The sequence below is a fragment of the Bos indicus genome, chromosome 23 (genome assembly GCF_029378745.1).
Source record: "Bos indicus isolate NIAB-ARS_2022 breed Sahiwal x Tharparkar chromosome 23, NIAB-ARS_B.indTharparkar_mat_pri_1.0, whole genome shotgun sequence".
Lineage (NCBI taxonomy): Eukaryota > Metazoa > Chordata > Mammalia > Artiodactyla > Bovidae > Bos > Bos indicus.
In genome coordinates, this window is record NC_091782.1 from 5,661,650 (window position 1) to 5,682,582 (window position 20,933).

At 41.4% G+C, this 20,933-nt stretch overlaps 1 protein-coding gene across 2 annotated transcripts in view; it reads left to right on the forward strand.

Moving 5' to 3' along the window:
* Positions 1-20,933, forward strand: part of COL21A1 (collagen type XXI alpha 1 chain) — a 233,201-nt gene that overhangs the window by 118,261 nt on the left and 94,007 nt on the right. Inside the window, exon 10 of one of the 2 annotated variants that reach the window (XM_070777764.1) lies at positions 1,702-1,764. In XM_070777764.1, coding sequence (XP_070633865.1) covers positions 1,702-1,764 — 63 coding nt within the window. The remainder of the gene's footprint in view (positions 1-1,701; positions 1,765-20,933) is intronic. The other variant, XM_070777763.1, reaches the window with a different exon arrangement.

The window sequence follows — 20,933 nt, forward strand, 5'->3', positions numbered from 1 at the left end:
TTTCCAATCTGATTGGTCAGTATTGGCCATTGGGCAGCATGCTACAGTTTTTAGAATGTGTCTGGGCTTGTTGCCAGGCTGTATAGAATAATGTTCCTTGGAGGTCTCTGGTTTGTGAGGATAGAGTTTCTATTTTAGGTGTAACATGTATTCAAGGATGCTGGGAGCTGGACAGGTTGTTTGGCTTGGGCCTGGTTTTCATGAGGCTTCATTTTCATGGGGCTTCCCTTGTAGCTCAGCTGGTAAAGAGTCTGCCTGCAATGCAGGAGACACTGGTTTGATTCCTGGGTTAGGAAGATCTACTGGAGAAGGGATAGGCTAGCCCACTCTGTTGGGCTTCCCTGGTGGCTCAGCTGGTAAAGAATCTGCCTACATTGTGGGAGACCTGGGTTCGATCCTTGGGTCGGTAAGATCCCCTGGAGAAGGGAACAGCTACCCACTCCAGTGCTCTGGCCTGGAGAATTCCATGGACTGTGTAGTCCAGGGGGTCACAAAGAGTTGGATATGACAGAGCAAATTTCACTTTTTCTTTCACTTTTCATTTTGATGAAAATATTCAAGTTGTAGAAGTTTAATATTGTGTTAAAATGAAATTATAAATATAGGCAGAGACACACTGACTAGATTGAAAGGAACAATTGTTGTACAGCTTTAAACTTGACTCCCACATGGAAGATCACATAGCCTATGGACTTTTAAAAAAAAATACAACTTTTTTTAGGATATAAATTATTTTTATTGAAGTATAGTTGACTTACAATGTTGTGTTAATTACTGCTATACAGAAAACTTATTCAGTTAAGCATATATATATATATGTATACACACACACACACACACACACGTGCTTTTTCATAGTCTTTTCCATTATGGTTTATTGTAGGATATTGAACATATTAATAGTTCCCTGTGCTATGCAGTAGGACCTTGTTGTGTATCCATCCTGTATATAATAGTTTGCCTCTGTTAAACCCCAATTCTGAATCTATCCGTCCCCCACCTCTCTATCCCCTTGGCAACCACAAGTCTATTTCTGTCCTTGAGTCTGTTTCTGTAGGTAAGTTCCTCAGTGTCATATTTTAGATTCAACCTACAAGTGATATCATATTAAAAATAATTATAAATTGAATTGTTATATCATAAATCATGGATTCCTGTAGTGTAATGTCTAGAATAGAATTAAAGTTGTAGATTTCTGAGTGAAATATTAGTTGTTGAAGCCATAATTGTTGTGACATTGCACAGGTTTGTTCAGAATTCTAAACATGTTTCCTGCGATAGATACTGACATTTTACATCAGTGAAAAGTACTTCCCTTGTTATACCTGTAATGTGCTGCTGCTGCTAAGTCGCGTCAGTCATGTCTGACTCTGTGTGACCCCATAGACAGCAGTCCAACAGGCTCCTCTGTCCCTGGGATTCTCCAGGCAAGAATACTGGAGTGGGTTGCCATTTCTTTCTCCATACCTGTAATGTTCACAGAATTAAATCCCTGAAATATTTCATAATAAAAAGGCTTTACTTTGAAAAGTAACTATGATATCATTTTTCTAACCCTATTTTGAGATTTCCAGTTTTACATTTGTTTGTTTGTTTTACAAAAAGCTGCAAGTGATGGAATTGGTTTTGAACCCTGGTGGGCTCTGACTGAATCAGTAGAGTTGGTTGTTTTGGACTGAGAGCTTTTTTTTTCCTCTCTAGGGTGACCCCGGACAGCCTGGGAATCCTGGCTACCCCGGACGGCCTGGTCAAGATGGTAAGCCTGTGAGTACAGAAAGCTTGGTCATCTCCAGTACTGGGATTCTAGGGTCAATGTAACCTCATTGCACGGGGCCAAGTTCAACAGGCAGGGGAGACTTTATTCAGGACAGTTGTCATAGAGGAGAGTCAACTCCACACAGCTGAACCAGAGGGAGGGGGGCTCCTGAGTGCTGGGTGAGCTGGGGGGAAAGTGCTGGAGGCCTTTCAGGGGAGGCTGATCCAGAGATGGAGCAAACGCAGTTGTTCCTGAGTCTGGCGAGTGTCCTCTGAGTGATTGGCCCATCTGTGTTTGATTTTGAGCAGCTGTCCAAGTCAGGCTCCTCTCCTCTTGTTTTCTTAATGGTTCCATTTCAGAGGGATGGCTCCTGGATCCTGGGGAAAGACCTGGGCTGTCACATGGGCAAGAAGCTTTCTAAAAGATTTACATCTCAAAGGACCAGAGAAAGAATTTAGATGATCAGTTTTCTAAAGTAAATGCTATAAGAAAGGAGATCAGGAGTGTAGAGTTGGGAAGAAAAAAACTGAAGTTTCTTCAAGCTGAGGGCAACATTAGGGCTAGCTTGATCAAGAGAACTAGTGTATTAGTCACCTAGGTATCTTCACAAGAGCATACATCTTCACTACTTTTATTTATTTATTAAAATTTTTTTAAATTATTATTTTTTACTTTACAATATTGTATTGGTTTTGCCATACATTGACGTGAATCAGCCATGGGTGTACATGTGTTCCCCATCCTGAACCCCCCTCCCACCTCCCTCCCCGTACCATCCCTCTGGGTCATCCCAGTGCACCAGCCCCAAGCATCCTGTCTCATGCATCGAACCTGGACTGGCGATTCATTTCACATATGATAATTTACATGTTTCAATGCCATTCTCCCAAATCATCCCACCCTCTCCCTCTCCCACAGAGTCCAAAAGACTGTTCTATACATCAGTGTCTCTTTTGCTGTCTCACATACAGGGTTATCGTTACCATCTTTCTAAATTCCATATATATGCGTTAGTATACTGTATTGGTGTTTTTCTTTCTGGCTTACTTCACTCTGTATAATAGGCTCCAGTTTCATCCACCTCATTAGAACTGATTCAAATGTATTCTTTTTAATGGCTGAGTAATACTCCATTGTGTATATGTACCACAGCTTTCTTATCCATTCATCTGCTGATGGACATCTAGGTTGCTTCCATGTCCTGGCTACTATAAACAGTGCTGTGATGAACATTGGGGCACACATGTCTCTTTTGATTCTGGTTTCCTCAGTGTGTATGCCCAGCAGTGGGATTGCTGAGTCATAAAGCAGTTCTATTTCCATTTTCTTAAGGAATCTCCACACTGTTCTCCTTAGTGGCTGTACTAGTTTGCATTTCCACCAACAGTGTAAGAGGGTTCCCTTTTTTCCATACCCTCTCCAGCATTTATTGCTTGTAGACTTTTGGATAGCAGCCATTCTGATTGGTGTGAAATGGTACCTCATTGTGCTTTTGATTTGCATTTCTCTGATAATGAGTGATGTTGAGCATCTTTTAATGTGTTTGTTAGCCATCTATATGTCTTCTTTGGAGAAATGTCTGTTTAGGCCCACTTTTTGATTGGGTCATTTATTTTTCTGGAATTAAGCTGCAGGAGTTGCTTGTATATTTCTGAGATTAGTTGTTTGTCAGTGGCTTCACTTGCTATTATTTTCTCCCATTCTGAAGGCTGTCTTTTCACCTTGCTTATAGTTTCCTTTGTTGCGCAGAAGCTTTTAATTTTAACTAGCTCCCATTTATTTATTTTTGCTTTTATTTCCAATATTCTTGGAGGTGGGTCATAGAGGATCCTGCTGTGGTTTATGTCGGACACTGTTTTGCCTATGTTTTCCTCTAGGAGTTTTATAGTTTCTGGTCTTATGTTTAGATCTTTAATCCATTTTGAGTTTATTTTTGTGTATGGTGTTAGAAAGTGTTCTAGTTTCATTCTTTTACAAGTGGTTGACCAGTTTTCCCAGCACCACTTGTTTAAAGAGATTGTCTTTAATCCATTGTATATTCCTGCCTCCTTTGTCAAAGATAAGGTGTCCATAGGTGCGTGGATTTATCTCTGGGCTTTCTATTTTGTTCCATTGATCTATAGTTCTGTCTTTGTGCCAGTGCCATACTGTCTTGATGACTGTGGCTTTGTAGTAGAGACTGACTGCCCAGTGAATTCCTAATAGCAATGACTAGATGAGCTCAGAAATCCTATTTTTTTCCCCTTCATATCTGAAAGTTTTCAAGTCAAAGATAATGTTATTTTCCCAAGAATATATGCACTATAGTATCCCTATAATCTGACTTTAAAAATACCCTATAAAGTTCATAGAGAATTTTAGGGGTATTTATGAATTAAGGAAACATAAAGCTTAACCACTTTAAAGCAACTGAGGCAAATGCTTACAGGTAAATCATCTGTCAGGATGTTTATCACAGTAAACAAACATGATATATTAGGTCTTGAATGTTAAATAATTTTGCCAAAAGAGTATCTCCTGGGAGACTTTATCATGAGATATTAACTTAGCATGAAGCCTGGGAAGGTTTATACTGTGAGTCAATAATTTTCAAGGCATGAAAGAAGCACAACCTCATGTTAAACCACCAACACTCCAACCATCAGGACTGAGGAGCTCGTTCAGTCCCTGACGGAGGTTTGCTAGCAAATTTCATACAAAAGATACAGCCAGCTTTGGAAGCGGCAATGTACTGGTGCCTTTCACGTTTGTGTTGCCTGGGAAAGGGGTTAACATTCAGGGGAGCCCCTGTAGAGGGACGTCAAGGGAAGGCGTCTGCAGAGGTGAGGAGGCAGTGGTCAGCTTGGAGCCGAGGAGCTGTTGGACGGGGGTCGGTGCTGTGAACTGACCGCCCGCCCCACTAGGACTCACTCCCAGTGTGACGAAGATCGGTGGGGGCTGCAGAAAGCGAGTGATGCGGTTTGACTCACGATTCAGAAAGATAAACATGAACATTCTGTGGAGAGATCATATGAGTGTCAACTGAAAAAAAGTCATAACCTAAAGCTTTATTCAGAGGACTTTCTGAGGACTTCAAGCCTGGGAGGCGTCTTCTCAGACAGTGTGAGGGACTGCTCTGAAGAGGAAAAGGAGAGGCCAGAATATAGAGGGTTTATTTAAAAAAAGGTCAGGTCGTCCAGACATCAAAAGATTACCGGACATCTCAGCTCAGGAATTCAGTGGGTTTCTGTGTTTGGGAAAAGCCTGAGGCTGGCTCCCTGAGATGGTTCTCTTGACCTGCACCTCAGCTGTCTGGAGCCAGTGTCCTGTGCCTCCTCATCCCGCGGCTCCTCAGGGGGGCTGCAGTGGGGCTGCAGTGGCTGCCGGCTTGATGGTGGGCATGCTGTTTCCACGTGAGTCCCTCAGGGCTCACTGTCCGGGCAGCTGGAAAGCGGTGGCTGCAGCATTCTTTGTTTGCTGATACGGCAGGTAGCGTTTTCCAGGCACATTCATATTCTGTGCCTAGGCTGTCGAATTTGCTTTTCATAATTTTTATTTTGCTATGCTGGGTCTTCACTGCAGCATGTGGGCTCTGAGCTGCGATGCTCGTGCTTCCTTGTGGGGTGCAGGAATGTCCCTCGCTGTGGTACGTGGGCCCAGGAGTCCTGGCGCACAGACTCGCCAGCTGCGGCGCACGGACCTGCTGGCTGCGGCGCATGGGCTTGGTTCCCCCGCAGCATTCAGTTTTCAGTCACGTGAGTGGGAGTGGGAAACCATGGAGGAGGTTCTTTCAGGATTGTGAGGGCGGCCTGGATTAAGGGCCATGTACCGATGAGCGAGGGCATCGGAGAATGAGACGACCGGATGGCATCACTGATGTGATGAACATGAACTCGGGCAAACTCTGGGGGGTATTGGAATGGTGAGGACAGGGAGGCCTGGCGTGCTACAGTGCACGGAGTGGCAAAGAGTCAGACACGATGGGGAAACTGAACAACAGCAGCACTTTAGAAGGGGGACGTGGTCAGTCAGAGTCGGGAGTATTTTTAATGTGAAACTGAGCAGACTCATTGTCAAGTTAGACGTGAGGCAGGAAAGAGCCCCGGAAGCTTCACAGTTTAGTTTGAGCAGCGCAGTGAGTTTGGGGGCCCTTTTCTGGGCTGGCTGACGGAATCTCAGGACTCTTGAATCAGAGAGAAGTTGGAGAGTGAAAGCACACGGGCTCTGTAGCATGTGGATGTATCTGCACCCACCAGCGCTGATGAGATGATTCAGGGAGAAAGTTCAGATAATTGGAGAAGAGAAGGCGGCAGGAGGCTGCGCTTAGGGCTCTGTTCCAGAGGAAAAGAGGAGGAGGATCCAGCCAAGGAAACTGGGAAAAAATGGTCAGGGAAGCAGGAGGATCACAGGGAGACGGTGAATGAGGAGGACCGCATGGAGACGGTGTCCTCCCAGAAGTCAAGTGAAGACTGAGTTTGAAGAAGGAGGCAACTCGTTGTGTCATTCCTGCCTTGAGGGTGATAAAAATGAAGTTTGTGCGTAGTCTGCTGAATTTGCTTTTTATTTATTTTTTTAAAATGTGGCTGTGTTGGGTCTTCACTGCAGCGTGCGGGCCCTCAGCTGCGGTGTGCTTGCTTCTCTTGCTGCGGTGCAAGAACTTCTCTCGCTGTGGTGCAAGGCCTCAGTGGTTGTGGCACACGGACTCTCTAGGTGTGGCACGTGGGCTTAATTGCTCCGTAGCATGTGGGATCTTAGTTCCCTGACCAGGGATTGAGCCTGAATCCCTCACTTTGAAAGGTGGATTCTTAACCACTGGACTGCCGGGGAGGTCCCTGGATTTGCTGGATAAGTGTCATTGAGGACCTTGATAAATGAGGTTTCAGGGAGAAACTGAATAGAAAACTGGATTTGAGAGAGGTAAATCAGGAGGTCAAATGGTAACAGGGATACAGATGCTTCTGAGGGGTGTAACAGGGAAGAAAGACCTGGGATGAAGGGGTTTTGACACAATAGATGTTAGAGCATGTTTCTATCATGATGAAAATGAGGCATAAGGGGGGAAATGTGGTGATTTGGGAGATAAGGGGTATTTGCAGGAAGAAAAGACTTGGGTAGGTAAGGGCTCTGATTCCACTCACAAGAGGGAGAGTGTAGCCTGGATAAGAGTCTAGGCAGTTAAATATTTACATGGGCGCAGAGAGCCAAGCCACTCAGTATAGCAATAGCTGGGTGTGAGGATGAAATGTTTATCATCAGAGCGCTTCTATTTGAGTTGAATGAAATGAATAGATTTCAATCCTAACATCTCCCCGTTTTCCTGTATCCACTCCTGTTAGGTACTTGTCATTTCTCTTATAACCCACCCCTTCCTGAGGATAACTGTATGTGTTGCGTGACCTCAGTGCACTCCCTCACCCCCACTTGGCGGGGGGCACTCCACTCTGATCACACAGGGGAAGGTGGGCTTTATGAAGCTGAGCCGTCTGCCTGGAGACCCCTTCCATGGGACACACTCTTCCTGTTGCTGGCAGGTGCAGTGCTGTCCCGGCTCCAAAGCAGAGACATTTCACCTGCAGACCCTTCCCAGTGACGCGGAGCTCCCCAGACAGGACTGCCAAATTATTCGGGCTTTTGTCTTTTTAGTGGTTACAAAGTCCTTGGAAGTATTGAGAGGTGAGTGCATTCCACAGGTTATCAGTTCTAGTTTGCTCTTTTTACCACTGGAAATTAGCTACAATTAGACTTCCTAGTTGGCAATAGTGGTAAAGAACCGCCTGCCAATGCAGGAGACCCAAGAGAGGCAGGTTCCATCCCTCGGTAGGAAGGTCCCCTGGATGAAGAAATGGCAATCCACTCCAGTATTCTTGCCTGGGAAATCCCATGGACAAAGGAGCCTGGTAGGCTACAGTCCATGGGATCACAAAAAGTCAGACACGACAGAAGTGACTTAACGTGCACCCAGCCTGATACAATAACTTTGGATGTTATACGTGTGACTCTCATTTAAACTATACGAGGCTTATTGTCTCATCTCATTTAGTACATGGATATTTGTGTTGTGTGTGTGTGTGTATGTGTGTGTGTATGTTGTGTGTATAGCTGTAGCTCTGTAGTGTCTGACATTAAATGTTAGACACTATCAGGTAGTATCTGCTGTAAGAGAAAGAACAAACTTACTGTAACAAACAGAATAATGTCCACATCCTAAACTCCAAGCCCTGTGATTGTGGCAACTTACATGGCAAAAGAAACTTTGAGATGAAGACATTTTCTTGACTAATCTGAGTGGCCCAGTGTCATCACAGTGGTTCTTATGAGAGGGAGGCAAGAGCATCAGTCAGAGGAGGAGATGCTGTGGGTGATAGAAGCAGGGATCAGAGGGAAGCTGCCCTGAGCCAAGGGACGCAGGCAGCTTCTACCAGCTGGGCAAGCGAAGGGACAGAGCCTCCCCTGGTGCCTCTGGAAGGAATGCAGCCCCAATGACACCAAGAATTTAGCTCCCTAAGACCCATTATGGATTTCTGACCTCTGGAACCAGGAGTGTGTGTGTGTGTGTGTTAAGGCACTCTGTTTGGGGGGATTTGTTACAGCAGCCATGGGAACTGATACACTACCCACAATGCTGTTTACCCAAAGGGATACCATTTTCTCTTTTTTATAAATTTTATTTTATTTTTCAACTTTACAATATTGTATTGGTTTTGCCATATATTAAAATGAATCCGCTACAGGTATACATGTGTTCCCCATCCTGAACTCTCCTCCCTCCTCCCTCCCCATACCATCCCTCTGGGTCGTCCCAGTGCACGAGCCCCAAGCATCCAGTATTGTGCATCGACCTTGGACTGGCGACTTGTTTCATATATGATATTATACATATTTCAATGCCATTCTCCCAAATAATCCCATCCTCTCCCTCTCCCACAGAGTCGAAAAGACTGTTCTATACATCAGTGTCTCTTTTGCTGTCTTGTATACAGGGTTATTGTTACCATCTTTCTAAATCCATATATATGTGTTAGTATACTGTATTGGTGTTTTTCTTTCTGGCTTACTTCACTCTGTATAATAGGCTCCAGTTTCATCCACCTCATTAGAACTGATTCAAATGTATTCTTTTTAATGGCTGAGTAATACTCCATTGTGTATATGTACCACAGCTTTCTTATCCATTCATCTGCTGATGGACATCTAGGTTGCTTCCATGTCCTGGCTATTATAAACAGTGCTGTGATGAACATTGGGGTACACGTGTCTCTTTCAATTCTGGTTTCCTCAGTGTGTATGCCCAATAGTGGGATTGCTGGATCATAAGGCAGTTCTATTTCCAGTTTTTTAAGGAATCTCCACACTGTTCTCCATAGTGGCTGTACTAGTTTGCATTCCCACCAACAGTGTAGGAGGGTTCCCTTTTCTCCACACCCTCTCCAGCCTTTATTGCTTGTAGACTTTTGGATCGCAGCCATTCTGACTGGCGTGAAATGGTACCTCATAGTGGTTTTGATTTGCATTTCTCTGATAATGAGTGATGTTGAGCATCTTTTCATGTGTTTGTTAGCCATCTGTATGTCTTCTTCGGAGAAATGTCTATTTAGTTCTTTGGCCCATTTTTTGATTGGGTCATTTATTTTTCTGGAGTTGAGCTGTAGGAGTTGCTTGTATATTTTTGAGATTAGTTGTTTGTCAGTTGCTTCATTTGCTATTATTTTCTCCCATTCTGAAGGCTGTCTTTTCTCCTTGCTTATAATTTCCTTTGTTGTGCAGAAGCTTTTAAGTTTAATTAGGTCCCATTTGTTTATTTTTGCTTTTATTTCCAATATTCTTGGAGGTGGGTCATAGAGGATCCTGCTGTGATGTATGTTGGAGAGAGTTTTGCCTATGTTCTCCTCTAGGAGTTTTATAGTTTCTGGTCTTACGTTTAGATCTTTAATCCATTTTGGGTTTATTTTTGTGTATGGTGTTAGAAAGTGCTCTAGTTTCATTCTTTTACAAGTGGTTGACCAGTTTTCCCAGCACCACTTGTTAAAGAGATTGTCTTTAATCCATTGTATATTCTTGCTTCCTTTGTCAAAGATAAGGTGTCCATATGTGCATGGACTTATCTCTGGGCTTTCTATTTTGTTCCATTGATCTATATTTCTGTCTTTGTGCCAGTACCATACTGTCTTGATGACTGTGGCTTTGTAGTAGAGCCTGAAGTCAGGCAGGTTGATTCCTCCAGTTCCATTCTTCTTTCTCAAGATAGCTTTGGCTATTCGAGGTTTTTTGTATTTCCATACAAATTGTGAAATTATTTGTTCTAGCTCTGTGAAGAATACCGTTGGTAGCTTGATAGGGATTGCATGGAATCTATAAATTGCTTTGGGTAGTATACTCATTTTCACTATATTGATTCTTCCAATCCATGAACATGGTATATTTCTCCATCTATTAGTGTCCTCTTTGATTTCTTTCACCAGTGTTTTATAGTTTTCTATATATAGGTCTTTAGTTTCTTTAGGTAGATATATTCCTAAGTATTTTATTCTTTTCATTGCAATGGTGAATGGAATTGTTTCCTTAATTTCTCTTCTATTTTCTCATTATTAGTGTATAGGCATGCAAGGGATTTCTGTGTTGATTTTATATCCTGCAACTTTACTATATTCATTGATTAGTTCTAGTAATTTTCTGGTGGAGTTTTTAGGGTTTTCTATGTAGAGGATCATGTCATCTGCAAAATTTAGAGAAGAGCTAACACCTATCCTACTCAAACTCTTCCAGAAAATTGAAGAGGAAGGTAAACTTCCAAACTCATTCTATGAGGCCACCATCACCCTAATACCAAAACCTGACAAAGATGCCACAAAAAAGGAAAACTACAGGCCAATATCACTGATGAACATAGATGCAAAAATCCTTAACAAAATTCTAGCAATCAGAATCCAACAACACATTAAAAAGATCATACACCATGACTAAGTGGGCTTTATCCCAGGGATGCAAGGATTCTTCAATATTCTTAAATCAATCAATGTAATACACCACATTAACAAATTGAAAAATAAAAGCCATATGATTATCTCAATAGATGCAGAGAAAGCCTTTGACAAAATACAACATCCATTTTCTCTTAAATATCTTCCCTCCCCCTGTCTTTTCCCCTCTTATAGGAGATAGGAGGTTGGGTGGCCAGGCAGTAGGAGAAAGTGAGCCTGGGGCCAGAGCAGCTGAGGGTCATTAGTGCGTGTCCAGGGCCAGCGGTGGAGTGGGGTGTGGTGGGTGGGGCTCTGGCTGGTGGCTGAAGCCATCTGGCCAAGGAAACTTGGATGGAACAAATCGAAGGGAATTCTGCTTTGTTTGGATTTGGTTCTGTGCAACCCCCCTCAATCAGCAATTTGAATCTTTTTCACATTATAACGAGGCCAAGTCAACTGAAGCTTTAAATAGGAAATTATTCCACTCTGGAGAAACACTAATTTTCATCAGGAAAATGCCTTCGACCCAAATTAAAGAGCTGCCTTCAAATCCTTCCACCGCTTTCTCATTTCTCTATCAGTTAAATGACTTCTCTCAGCACAGTGTCTGAACGTATTACTATTTTACTGTTTCAACACTATCAAAAGAGAGGCAGAGGAAATATTTATGTATCCTCTTAGGTACTTAAGAGTAGGACAACTATTAAAGGCTGGAATGCTATGAACATTGGAGTTTTTTAAAAGCAGGCCATTTTGGGGAAACATGAGGCTACTTTATGATCTTGTAGAAGTTTTTTTTTTTATGGTGTTTGTTTCTGTCTTTTTTTCCCTGTCATCATTAATTCCTCTTCATGAAGGAAAGTACTTCCCTGAACCCAAAGCCCTGGCTGCTGGTTGGGAAGATCTGGGGCCGTTTTGCTCTCTGCTTTTGAAAGTTGTTTTGCTTCCTTGGGTCTCAGCTTTTCTGTCTGGAAAATAAGAAAGTGGTGCCCAGTGAGGCCCAGTTCCTCTCCAGTGCTGATTTTCTAAGATTTCATCAAACTCATCACATTTGCTAAGAGAGAAAGTTGAGCTGGACCAAGCTTCAGCTTTCTGGACAAGATTCTCCATATGGGCCTTCAGAACTGAGGGCTTCCCTGGTGTTTCAGATGGTAATGAATCTGCCTGCAATGTGTGAGACCCAGGTTCAATCCCTGGGTGGGGAAGATACCCTGGAGAAGGATGGCAGCCCGCTCCAGTATTCTTGCCTAGAGAATTCTATGGACAGAGGAGCCTGATGGGCTGCAGTCCATGGGGTCGCAAAGAGTCAGATGAGTGAGCGACTAACTCTTTCCAGAGCTGACCCAGGAAGATGACCATGCACTACATCTGCTGGACAAGTGTGCTCGGTCCAGAGTCAGCTGTGGGGTGCAGTGCGTCCCCCAGCCCCACCCCTCTGAGCCTGTCCTGAGTGGTCCACGGATGCCAGAAGAAGGGTGGCTTTCTCCAGGGATTAGACCTTACAGAAGTGGCAGTTAGCACAGATGGGGAATTCCAAACCACAGGACCTTAAGTCCTCCAGATGAAGGTAAAAGGTCGGTGGGAAGAAGGAGGGGTCTTTTAGAGCCTGCAGGCCCTTGTGACTACTTGACTTTCAGTCGGAATGAACTCAAGAGCCATGGGAGGGTCTGGAATAAAGGATTGATGTGGTATCGCTTATTTGTAAAGGAAATGACTCTGACTTTCGAGTTGAAAATGGAAATTGGGCTTTAGGATGGTAAGGGCAAAAGCAGGGAGATGAGACAGGAAATAATCTAGGAATGAAAGGAGGGTGGCTGGCATCAGGTTGGTAGGAGTGAGGGGAAGGGAACTGCTTATCTTCTGGGGATATTTTGAAGTTAGAGCCCCCGGGATTTACTGATGCATCAGACATGAGTTTGCGAAAGAGTAGTCAAGGGTGAATCTAGTGAGATGTAGAAGGATGGGGCAGAGAAGACTGGGAAAGGGGAGTCGGGACTTTGCTTTTGGATAGATCAGATGTTTACGTTAGATGTTCAAGCAGAAATGGTAAGTGGATGATTGAACATAAAAGTCTGGCATTCAGAGGGAGTTCTCTTTTTATGAACTGTCCTTTCTTGTATTTTGGATTGCAATTAATGTAATTCTTGTACATTAAGATAATGAATTCTTTGCTATAGATGTTGTCAATAGTTCTCTTTATCTGGTTTACAAAAGAGGAGTAAAATTTCCCCACTATTAAGTATTTTGCTGTTTCTTCCAGGGTTTTATTTTATTTTATTTTTTAGCATTTGATACTCTATGTTCACTGACTTAATATGATTTTCAAGAATTTTTGATTCTTGATTTCATTTTGGCAATTTATTTTGGCCTTTGGGTTGACATGAAGATCCAAATAGCTTTGGCGAATTTGGAGGATGGCTATTGTAACAGACTGAAATTCAAACAGAATATTTGTCTGGGACATGGCATTTAAATTTAACCTTGTCAAAAGAGGAATTAACATATGTAATGTGTGACTTAGAAGGCTAATGTGACTTTTGGCATTGTTGGTAATATATGATGTGAATATTAAGAAAGACTGCAGTCCTGTTTTTGGAGTGCTGGATTTGGTTAGAGGTTTGCAGGAACTGGAATTTGCTCAGAAGTGAGTCAACTCAGAAGACAACCTTGGGAGGGGCAAGGAGGTTACTGAGTAATCCTCACTGGGATTACTGAGGTGTAATCCCAGCGAGGACGCTCTTCTCAGTTCCACAATCCTCCAGAGTGGCGGTAGAGAATAGGAGGAAAGGAACACTAGGAAATAAAAAATAAAATAAATAGGAACACTAGGCTTGCGGAGTAAGCTTGGCAGGGGCTGGGGGGATAATTAGTAATAGGACCCAGGAGGCAAGCTTTTTATGCTTTTTTCTTTTCAGACTCTGAACTGAATATGGTACCAATTGTGTACTCAGTCATTTAAGAGCTGTGAGGACCTGGAGGCTGGGTGCTGTGGAGATGGGGGGGTCTGGAAAATGGGAGATGTTAGTGTACAAGTCAAAGGAATGGCTGTGATGTAGTTTGGGAAAGAGAATGACAGGAGGTGGACTTGTTATGAAGTGTTGGGGACGTTCTAGATGGAACAGTTTCTACCTGAGCTCTCCCTTCCCCTCAGTCTGTGTTCCCTGCCAAGCATGCTCATGGTCGCACTGTCTTCCGCTACCACTAAACACACGCACACACACGCATCCTCAGGAGTCTCACTGGTAAGCTCAAATATGGACCGTTTGCCTCAAATGAAGTATCCAGCGCCTGGGCAGTTTATCTTCCTTTTTCTAATAAAATGGTACATAAAACTCACCTCTTCTATAAAGCTTTCCTAGACAATGCTTAGTGGATTAGCTACTTCATTTTTTTTTTCAATACACCCCTTATGTAAATCTCACATATGAATCTTTCCATGTTTATCTCATGCATCTCTTAAGTAGATTACAATATATTTTATATATTATAGGTAGTGTGTACAATAATAATAATTGTGTATAATCGTTATAGATGTGAAAGCTATTTGTATATTTAATTAAATTAAGGAATTGATGACACCGAGCACTTGTGATTTTTTTTAAATTTAAATTTATTTATTTTAGTTAGAGGCTAACTACTTTACAATATTGTATTGGTTTGTTTTTAGCACTTGTGATTTTAAAGGCCAATTCATGCCTGTGTTGTATCTTCTAACTATAATCTGTCTGATTATAATGTCTGATTATAATCAGAGCTGTCTGATTATAATCTGTCTGATTATAATCAGAGCTGTTTCCACTATTATTTTTAGAGCCCTAGTTAGTGGTGACTAGTTGGACACAATGTTTATATGTTTGTTTGTTTATTTGTTTTTTCATTCTTCCACTCACATACTAGGTATTTCATTGAGTGTTCCAGGGTAAGGGAATATAGCAATGAACAAAACAGAAAAAATACCCTGCTGTTTTGGACCTCACATACCGGTGGGGAGAGACAGATAATAAATTCACAATTATGAAATAATAAAAAGTAAGCAATATTATATGGTGGGAAGTACTATGAAAAAAAGTTAGCAGCAGAGCAAGAAATGGAGTGAGGAACTATTGGTCATAAAGCATAACTTATAGAGATTATAATAGTTACTTTGAGATTATAACAGTTACTAAAATGGTACCAGTTACCTTTAAAAGTTGTGCATTCTCCTTTCGAAATAAGCTTAGTATAACTTTAAGTGTAACCTCATTCAGGGAATGAAGTAATTTACGTAACTAAGTTTAATTGAATCTGTGAATCTGAGGACAGAACAGAGCTGTATCTGCAGAGATTATTTGTCAAAGGAAGGCAGTGGTTAGCTCAAGGCGAATTATAATGGGAAAGTGGATGGTGTTGTTTTATGATTATCATTCATTCCTTTATCTGAGGCAGGGAGAACTAGATTTAGATTAAGTTTCACTTGCAGATGTTGCTGCCCACTCCCCACCTTTAGATGTTTTAATGATTTTTCAACTTTTTAAAAAGTTGAAAGTGCTATGCAAAAGTAGGTACAAAAGTACTATGCATTCAATAGAAATTATACTTTGAATTTTGATCTTTTCCTAGACTAGTGAGATGCAGTACAATGGTTTTGCCCAACTGTAGGCTAATAGAAGTCTTCTGAGCATGGTTAAGTCTTCCAGGCTACCCATGATGTTGAGTAGGTTAGGTGTATTCAGTGCATTTTCAGTTTATATTTTCAATTTAAGATGGTTTTTTCTGGACATAATCCCATTGTAAGTCAAAGAAGATCTGTATAGTAAATGTAACTTGCTTTCATTTGAATTAGAAATTCTGTTTTTTATTCCTCAAAAGCATATAACTTCTTTTCTTTATAAGTCAATTTTATAGTGATATAGATTATTTACAATAAAATACAAATACACTCATTTCAAGTCTTGACAAATGTATACACCTGTCTAATCACCACTCTAATCATGATTCTAGGTTTCCATTCCTCTAAACTCTTCTCTCTTGCCTGTGTGCAATCATTTCTCCCTTTCTGCCCTGTATTAAATAGTTCCATTGATTCTACGCCCTTCAATGTTAGCCACCAACCTACTAAAAATACTTCTGGAAGTAGGTGGATTATAAAAAAACAATCTTCATAAATGAAATAACCTTTTCAAGCTCTAGGCTTTCTTCCTGTGACTGTCATTCAATTTACTTTTTTTTTAGTCCATAAAAATATTTTTCTAATGTTTGTGCTACTATTAAGTTGATCACCAATTAAACTGTATTTCCCCCAGAGGCCATCAGTCAATGGCAGGATCAGCCATCTCTCTGCACGAGCCAGAAACCTAGGCTTCATTCCATAAATTCCAACCCCCTCACCCCCTGTTCCCCACCTTCAGGTTAGACTAAACACCCCTGAGTAGATTCAGGTTCTACCTCTCATCCTTTCCCCTGCAGGAAGCTTCCACTTCATGCATTTCCTGCCCCCTCTCATCTGTCCTCCAAGTAAGCTTTGCAGAGCTCCAGTCTGATTGTGTGACCCCCTGGCTGAGCGGCTTGGATAGGGATCGAAGACCCTCAGTGCTGTGCACTTGGCTTCCGTCTGCCCATGCCGGTCCTGTTTCAGAGCCTGCTTCTTTGTGATCTCTTTTCTTTCTTCTCATGGATGCGGCTCATCCTGTCCACTGCAGGGCAGGCTGAAGGGCTCCTTCTGATGCACTATGCTTCCTTGACTGTTCCTTTGAGCCTATCTCTTCGGGAAGCTTCTGTGGACTGCCTACCCTTCACCCCCCATAGCATCATGGTTCTTTCTTAGAGCTCAGTGTGTGTGTAATTTTATAGATATTCATGTGATTTATTTATCAAGTCATTTTAACAATCAGTTAAAGCCTATGAACTCCTTGGCTTTAGTGACAAATTAATTTCTATAATAGATATACCTGGAAAGACAATTTTATGAATATTGTTAGAATGTAGCTATGTAGAAAATTTAGTTGTGTGTAGAATTGAGTTGCCCAGAAGAATCCACAGCACACATTAAAAGTATATACTTGATTTTGGTTGCCTAGTTACCCTGGCTGGGTATCTAAGAGACTCTATTGGAAATTTGGGAAACACGGAAGAAAGTTACGTAATAGTGTAAATTTTAAATCACGTTCTTCTTTACATTTAAAAATGGAAGTAACATCCAAAGAGATTTCTCTGGATTTCATTCTCATTTTTATGTTTAGAGTATTTAAAAGAAACCAATGACTATCTTCATTACTGAAACAAAATTATACATTTAGATTGGCAGAATATTTTATGCTATGATTAGAACTAGGCTCAAAAGAAATTGTGACTCTTGCACAATGATTTTATTTTCTTAATTTCCTTTTCAAAGCTATACATCTTTCCTGGAGCATCAGAACTCTGAATCATGGAAGAAAGTAAATTGGTTCTCTATTCTTCAACCCTGAAATTTGGCAGCAAGAATATTTTTTCCTAAAAAATGACTCATTTACAAAGAGACTTTGTGTGAACGTGGAAAAGACTTTCATACTCTCAGAAATCTTGCAGTTGGGGGAAGGGTGGGTATTTGGACCTGCTAAAATTGCAAAAGGGCAAATTTAATGTTAAGTAGTATTAATTGGTCGATGATAATGTGAAAGTTGCAGTTCTACAAGAAAACACAGAAACACCTATATTCATAAAAATAAAAACTCAGTAACCTATATGAAAAGCTTATCATTTGTCCTGTTTCATGGCTTTTTTTTTTTTTTTGGTTTAAATGTACCCTGCTATGAGTCAGGCAATGTTTTATTTCTTGCTCCTCTTGGAAAGTGTTCTATGTTGTAATATTCCTCCCTGTTAACCTTTATTTTCCTGATTTTTAGTCCAAAATTTGTTTTACTGAAATTTATCCAACTTCTCCTGGTGATTTGCCTTGGGATCCCCCAGGTCGGACGTGGTTTTGGTTTTTCTTTATTTTGTTGCTAATCATGTTTCCTCTAGCTCTAAAATAATCCTTGAGCTTCTTGATACAATTAAGTTTTCAAGAATGCATCTTGTATGTTAAGAAAACAGCAGTAAGCTGGTTCTTATATAGTGGGAAGCATTGATTATTCCTGTGCTGCTGTTTTTCTAAAGACAAAGCAAACAGGCCCCTGGAAACACAGGACTTGGTTACATGTTGAGCATTGGATCTGTACATGTGCTGAGGAGAGCTTGAGGCATGACCTGATGCCCCAGGCTCTGACGGTGGCCATTAAGGCTAAAGAATAAGGTTCTGCAGGAGCGATCTATGGTTTGTACACAGTCACTGAGCCTGAAGAAAAGAAAGAAGCTTACCTTTGCTGAGATTCTAACAACTGCCAGACATTTTCACCTGTGAGTCCTCTGTTGATTTATTATTATTCTGGTTTATGGTCAGAAGCTGAGGCTTAGCTCTGTAAAATGGCTTAGCAGAAAGTCAAGGGAGGAGCAAAAATTCAGCCCCAGGTCTTTTCCAGTTTTAAAATTCATTGTCTTTCCACTTCACTGTGTTGCCTCCCAGGACTTGGGGATGTGATGAGTGTGCCTGAGGTCACATTATGAGTCAGAGGTGAGCTGGGAACACTGTCTGTGGTATCTCTACAGTGCCTTAATCCATTAAAATGTAACACATTAACTTACTCCTTCCTCAGAGGGGAGAGATGCCATGGCAGCTTTTGATCTACTAACGATTACCTTTCTGAATAAAGTAATAAAGCACATATGACATTTGGCTTGACTTTTGAAAAAAAAATGTGAAAGCAAAAATTCATTAAATGAGAACCATTGCTGATGACCAATCATTTTGATACGTAGTCAATTTCCATGGTGACTTTCTTTTGAGGGATTTTATTAACATTTCTTTCCTCTGGGTCCTCAGAATTCTAAGGCATTTAAAACAAATCTGGGGACTTCCCTGATGATCCAGTGGTTAAGACTCTGTGCTTCTCCTGCAGGGCACATGTGCTCAGTCCCTGGATGAGGAACTAGGATCCCTCATACTGTGCAGCCAATGATTATAATAATAATAATAATACCAGCACATACTAGGCATGCAATAAATGTTAGCTATTAAAAATAAAGCAATAAAAATATGATCAAATTAGTCTGGCACATGGAGTTCTTGAATCTGATTAATTGTTCTAGAGTCCTAGGACTGGATGTGCCACAAAGCATTTTCTGATGAGAGGTACATTTCTACCTGCTTGGTCTAGTTAGTTCCTAGCTATGTAACTTTTGGCAATTTCTCAGTTTCCTCATTTGCAAATGGGGATAATGTACAACCGACTTTAAAAGGTGGCTGTGAGGATTAAGTGGATTAACATATATGAAGTATATAGTCTAGAACATGATTAATAGTGTATAAATCATTGGTACTATTATTTTTTTCCCAATAATAGCAGCATGTTGTAAGTCACGTCACCCTCTCCAGATGGTGCACACAGGGTTTTGAAGGATGTAAGGTGCACCCTAAGTGGTGGCATTTTTAATGGACCTGGTTCTGTGTAGGTGCATGCTAGCAGTGGCAGCTGAAAAGCAATTCCAGGCCCATCTGATTCCAAAGGTAGAGAGAAGGAAATTCAGTGATGACTAGAGTGGCAGAGATTCCAAGCTGAACAAGCTGTGTCCATGGCTTTTCTTTCTCCTCCCTGATCTTGAGAGCATGAACCACGTGGTATTACTGCAGTTTCAACTCCAGAAGCCACACAAGCAAACGTGGTTCCTTGGGGAAAGAGAGTTTTTACACTTGCATTCTGTGTGGATGACTTGGAGGTGAATTTTTCCAATGTTTGGCTGACAAAATATGCAGCAGATGCTCTGTTCAATGATATATAGAAATAAATGATTCTTCGTCTTTCATCTCAAGGGGGCAAAATCCAGTGACACAGAGACAGTGCCATCCTAAAGAGTGGATGGTGGGTTTGGAAATTGCAGGTTGCTTTGTATGGAGTTTGAAGAGGTTCGTTTTGAGACTTGTTCATGGGGCGGAATAAAATGTTTAAGCGTGGGGCCAGTGGACTCAAGATAAATATGTGAGTTTAAGGAATACTGGAGAAAACATGATGATACATTCTGTGAACAAGCAAATGGGGGAAGACTGATGGTTGGTGATAGAAATCATAGTCACCCCCATTCTGGGAGTAGCTGAGAGCACTTTACAAAATGAGAAAGTATATAAAAAGAGAAAAACAATAATCTGAGACTGATCTTTTGAAGGCACCATTATTGTTGCTATTATTGTTATCAGAGTTAACAAAGGGTAGTAAAAGGAATATTTGAAAATTGGAATGGAAAAGCAGGGACTTCTGGTGTCTCTAAAATTGCAGCTGAAAATGTACTGACATGTAACTTGGTGGATACAAAGATCCATGCAGACACTCATGAATAGCCACATGGGAATGAAGCTTTTGGGTTTAAGAATTAGGATGTTATTGGAGACATTAATGAAATCTGTGTTAATAATCATTGACAATAGAAAACTGTACCTGAACAGTAAGATCTAAGAAAGATGGGATGTGAATAAGAGAGGGAAATGTTTGCAGGTGCCAGGTGGTCCAAGTCAACCTGACACTGATCCAGGGAAACTTGGGCAAGTGTTGAGGGTCTGAAGTTTATTTTGGAGTTTAGTGGCCATGCAGGGAGTGAAGACTGAATAGTCTGTGTCTGTCTGAAAAAGTTGTGTTTTACCAAGTTTCCAAATTCTGGAAGGATGTGTAGGACACAATGGATTTGAAAGTGACCTTAGCAGACAGCTCAGCCTTGGGAGGTAGAGGGACGCATCATAGCCGTGTTTGTGGGGTGAACTTTCTAAATAGGCAACCCAAAGTCTGTTATAGACTGATCCTGAAGAATAGCATTCATAATTTATTGCAGATGACCATAATCTGGTTTTTCCAGTGGTCATGTAATGGATGTGAGAGTTGGACTATAAAGAAAGCTGAGCACTGAAGAATTGATGTTTTTGAACTGTGGTGTTGGAGAAGACTCTTGAGAGTCCCTTGGAGTGCAAGGAGATCTAACCAGTCCATCCTAAAGGAGATCAGGCCTGGGTGTTCATTGGTAAGATGGATGTTGAAGCTGAAACTCCAATACTTTGGCCACCTGATGCCAAGAGTTGACTCATTGGGAAAGACCCTGATGCTAGGAAAGATTGAGGGCAGGAGGAGAAGGGGATGACAGAGGATGAGATGGTTGGATGGCATCACTGACTCATGGACATGAGTTTGGGTAAACTCTGGGAG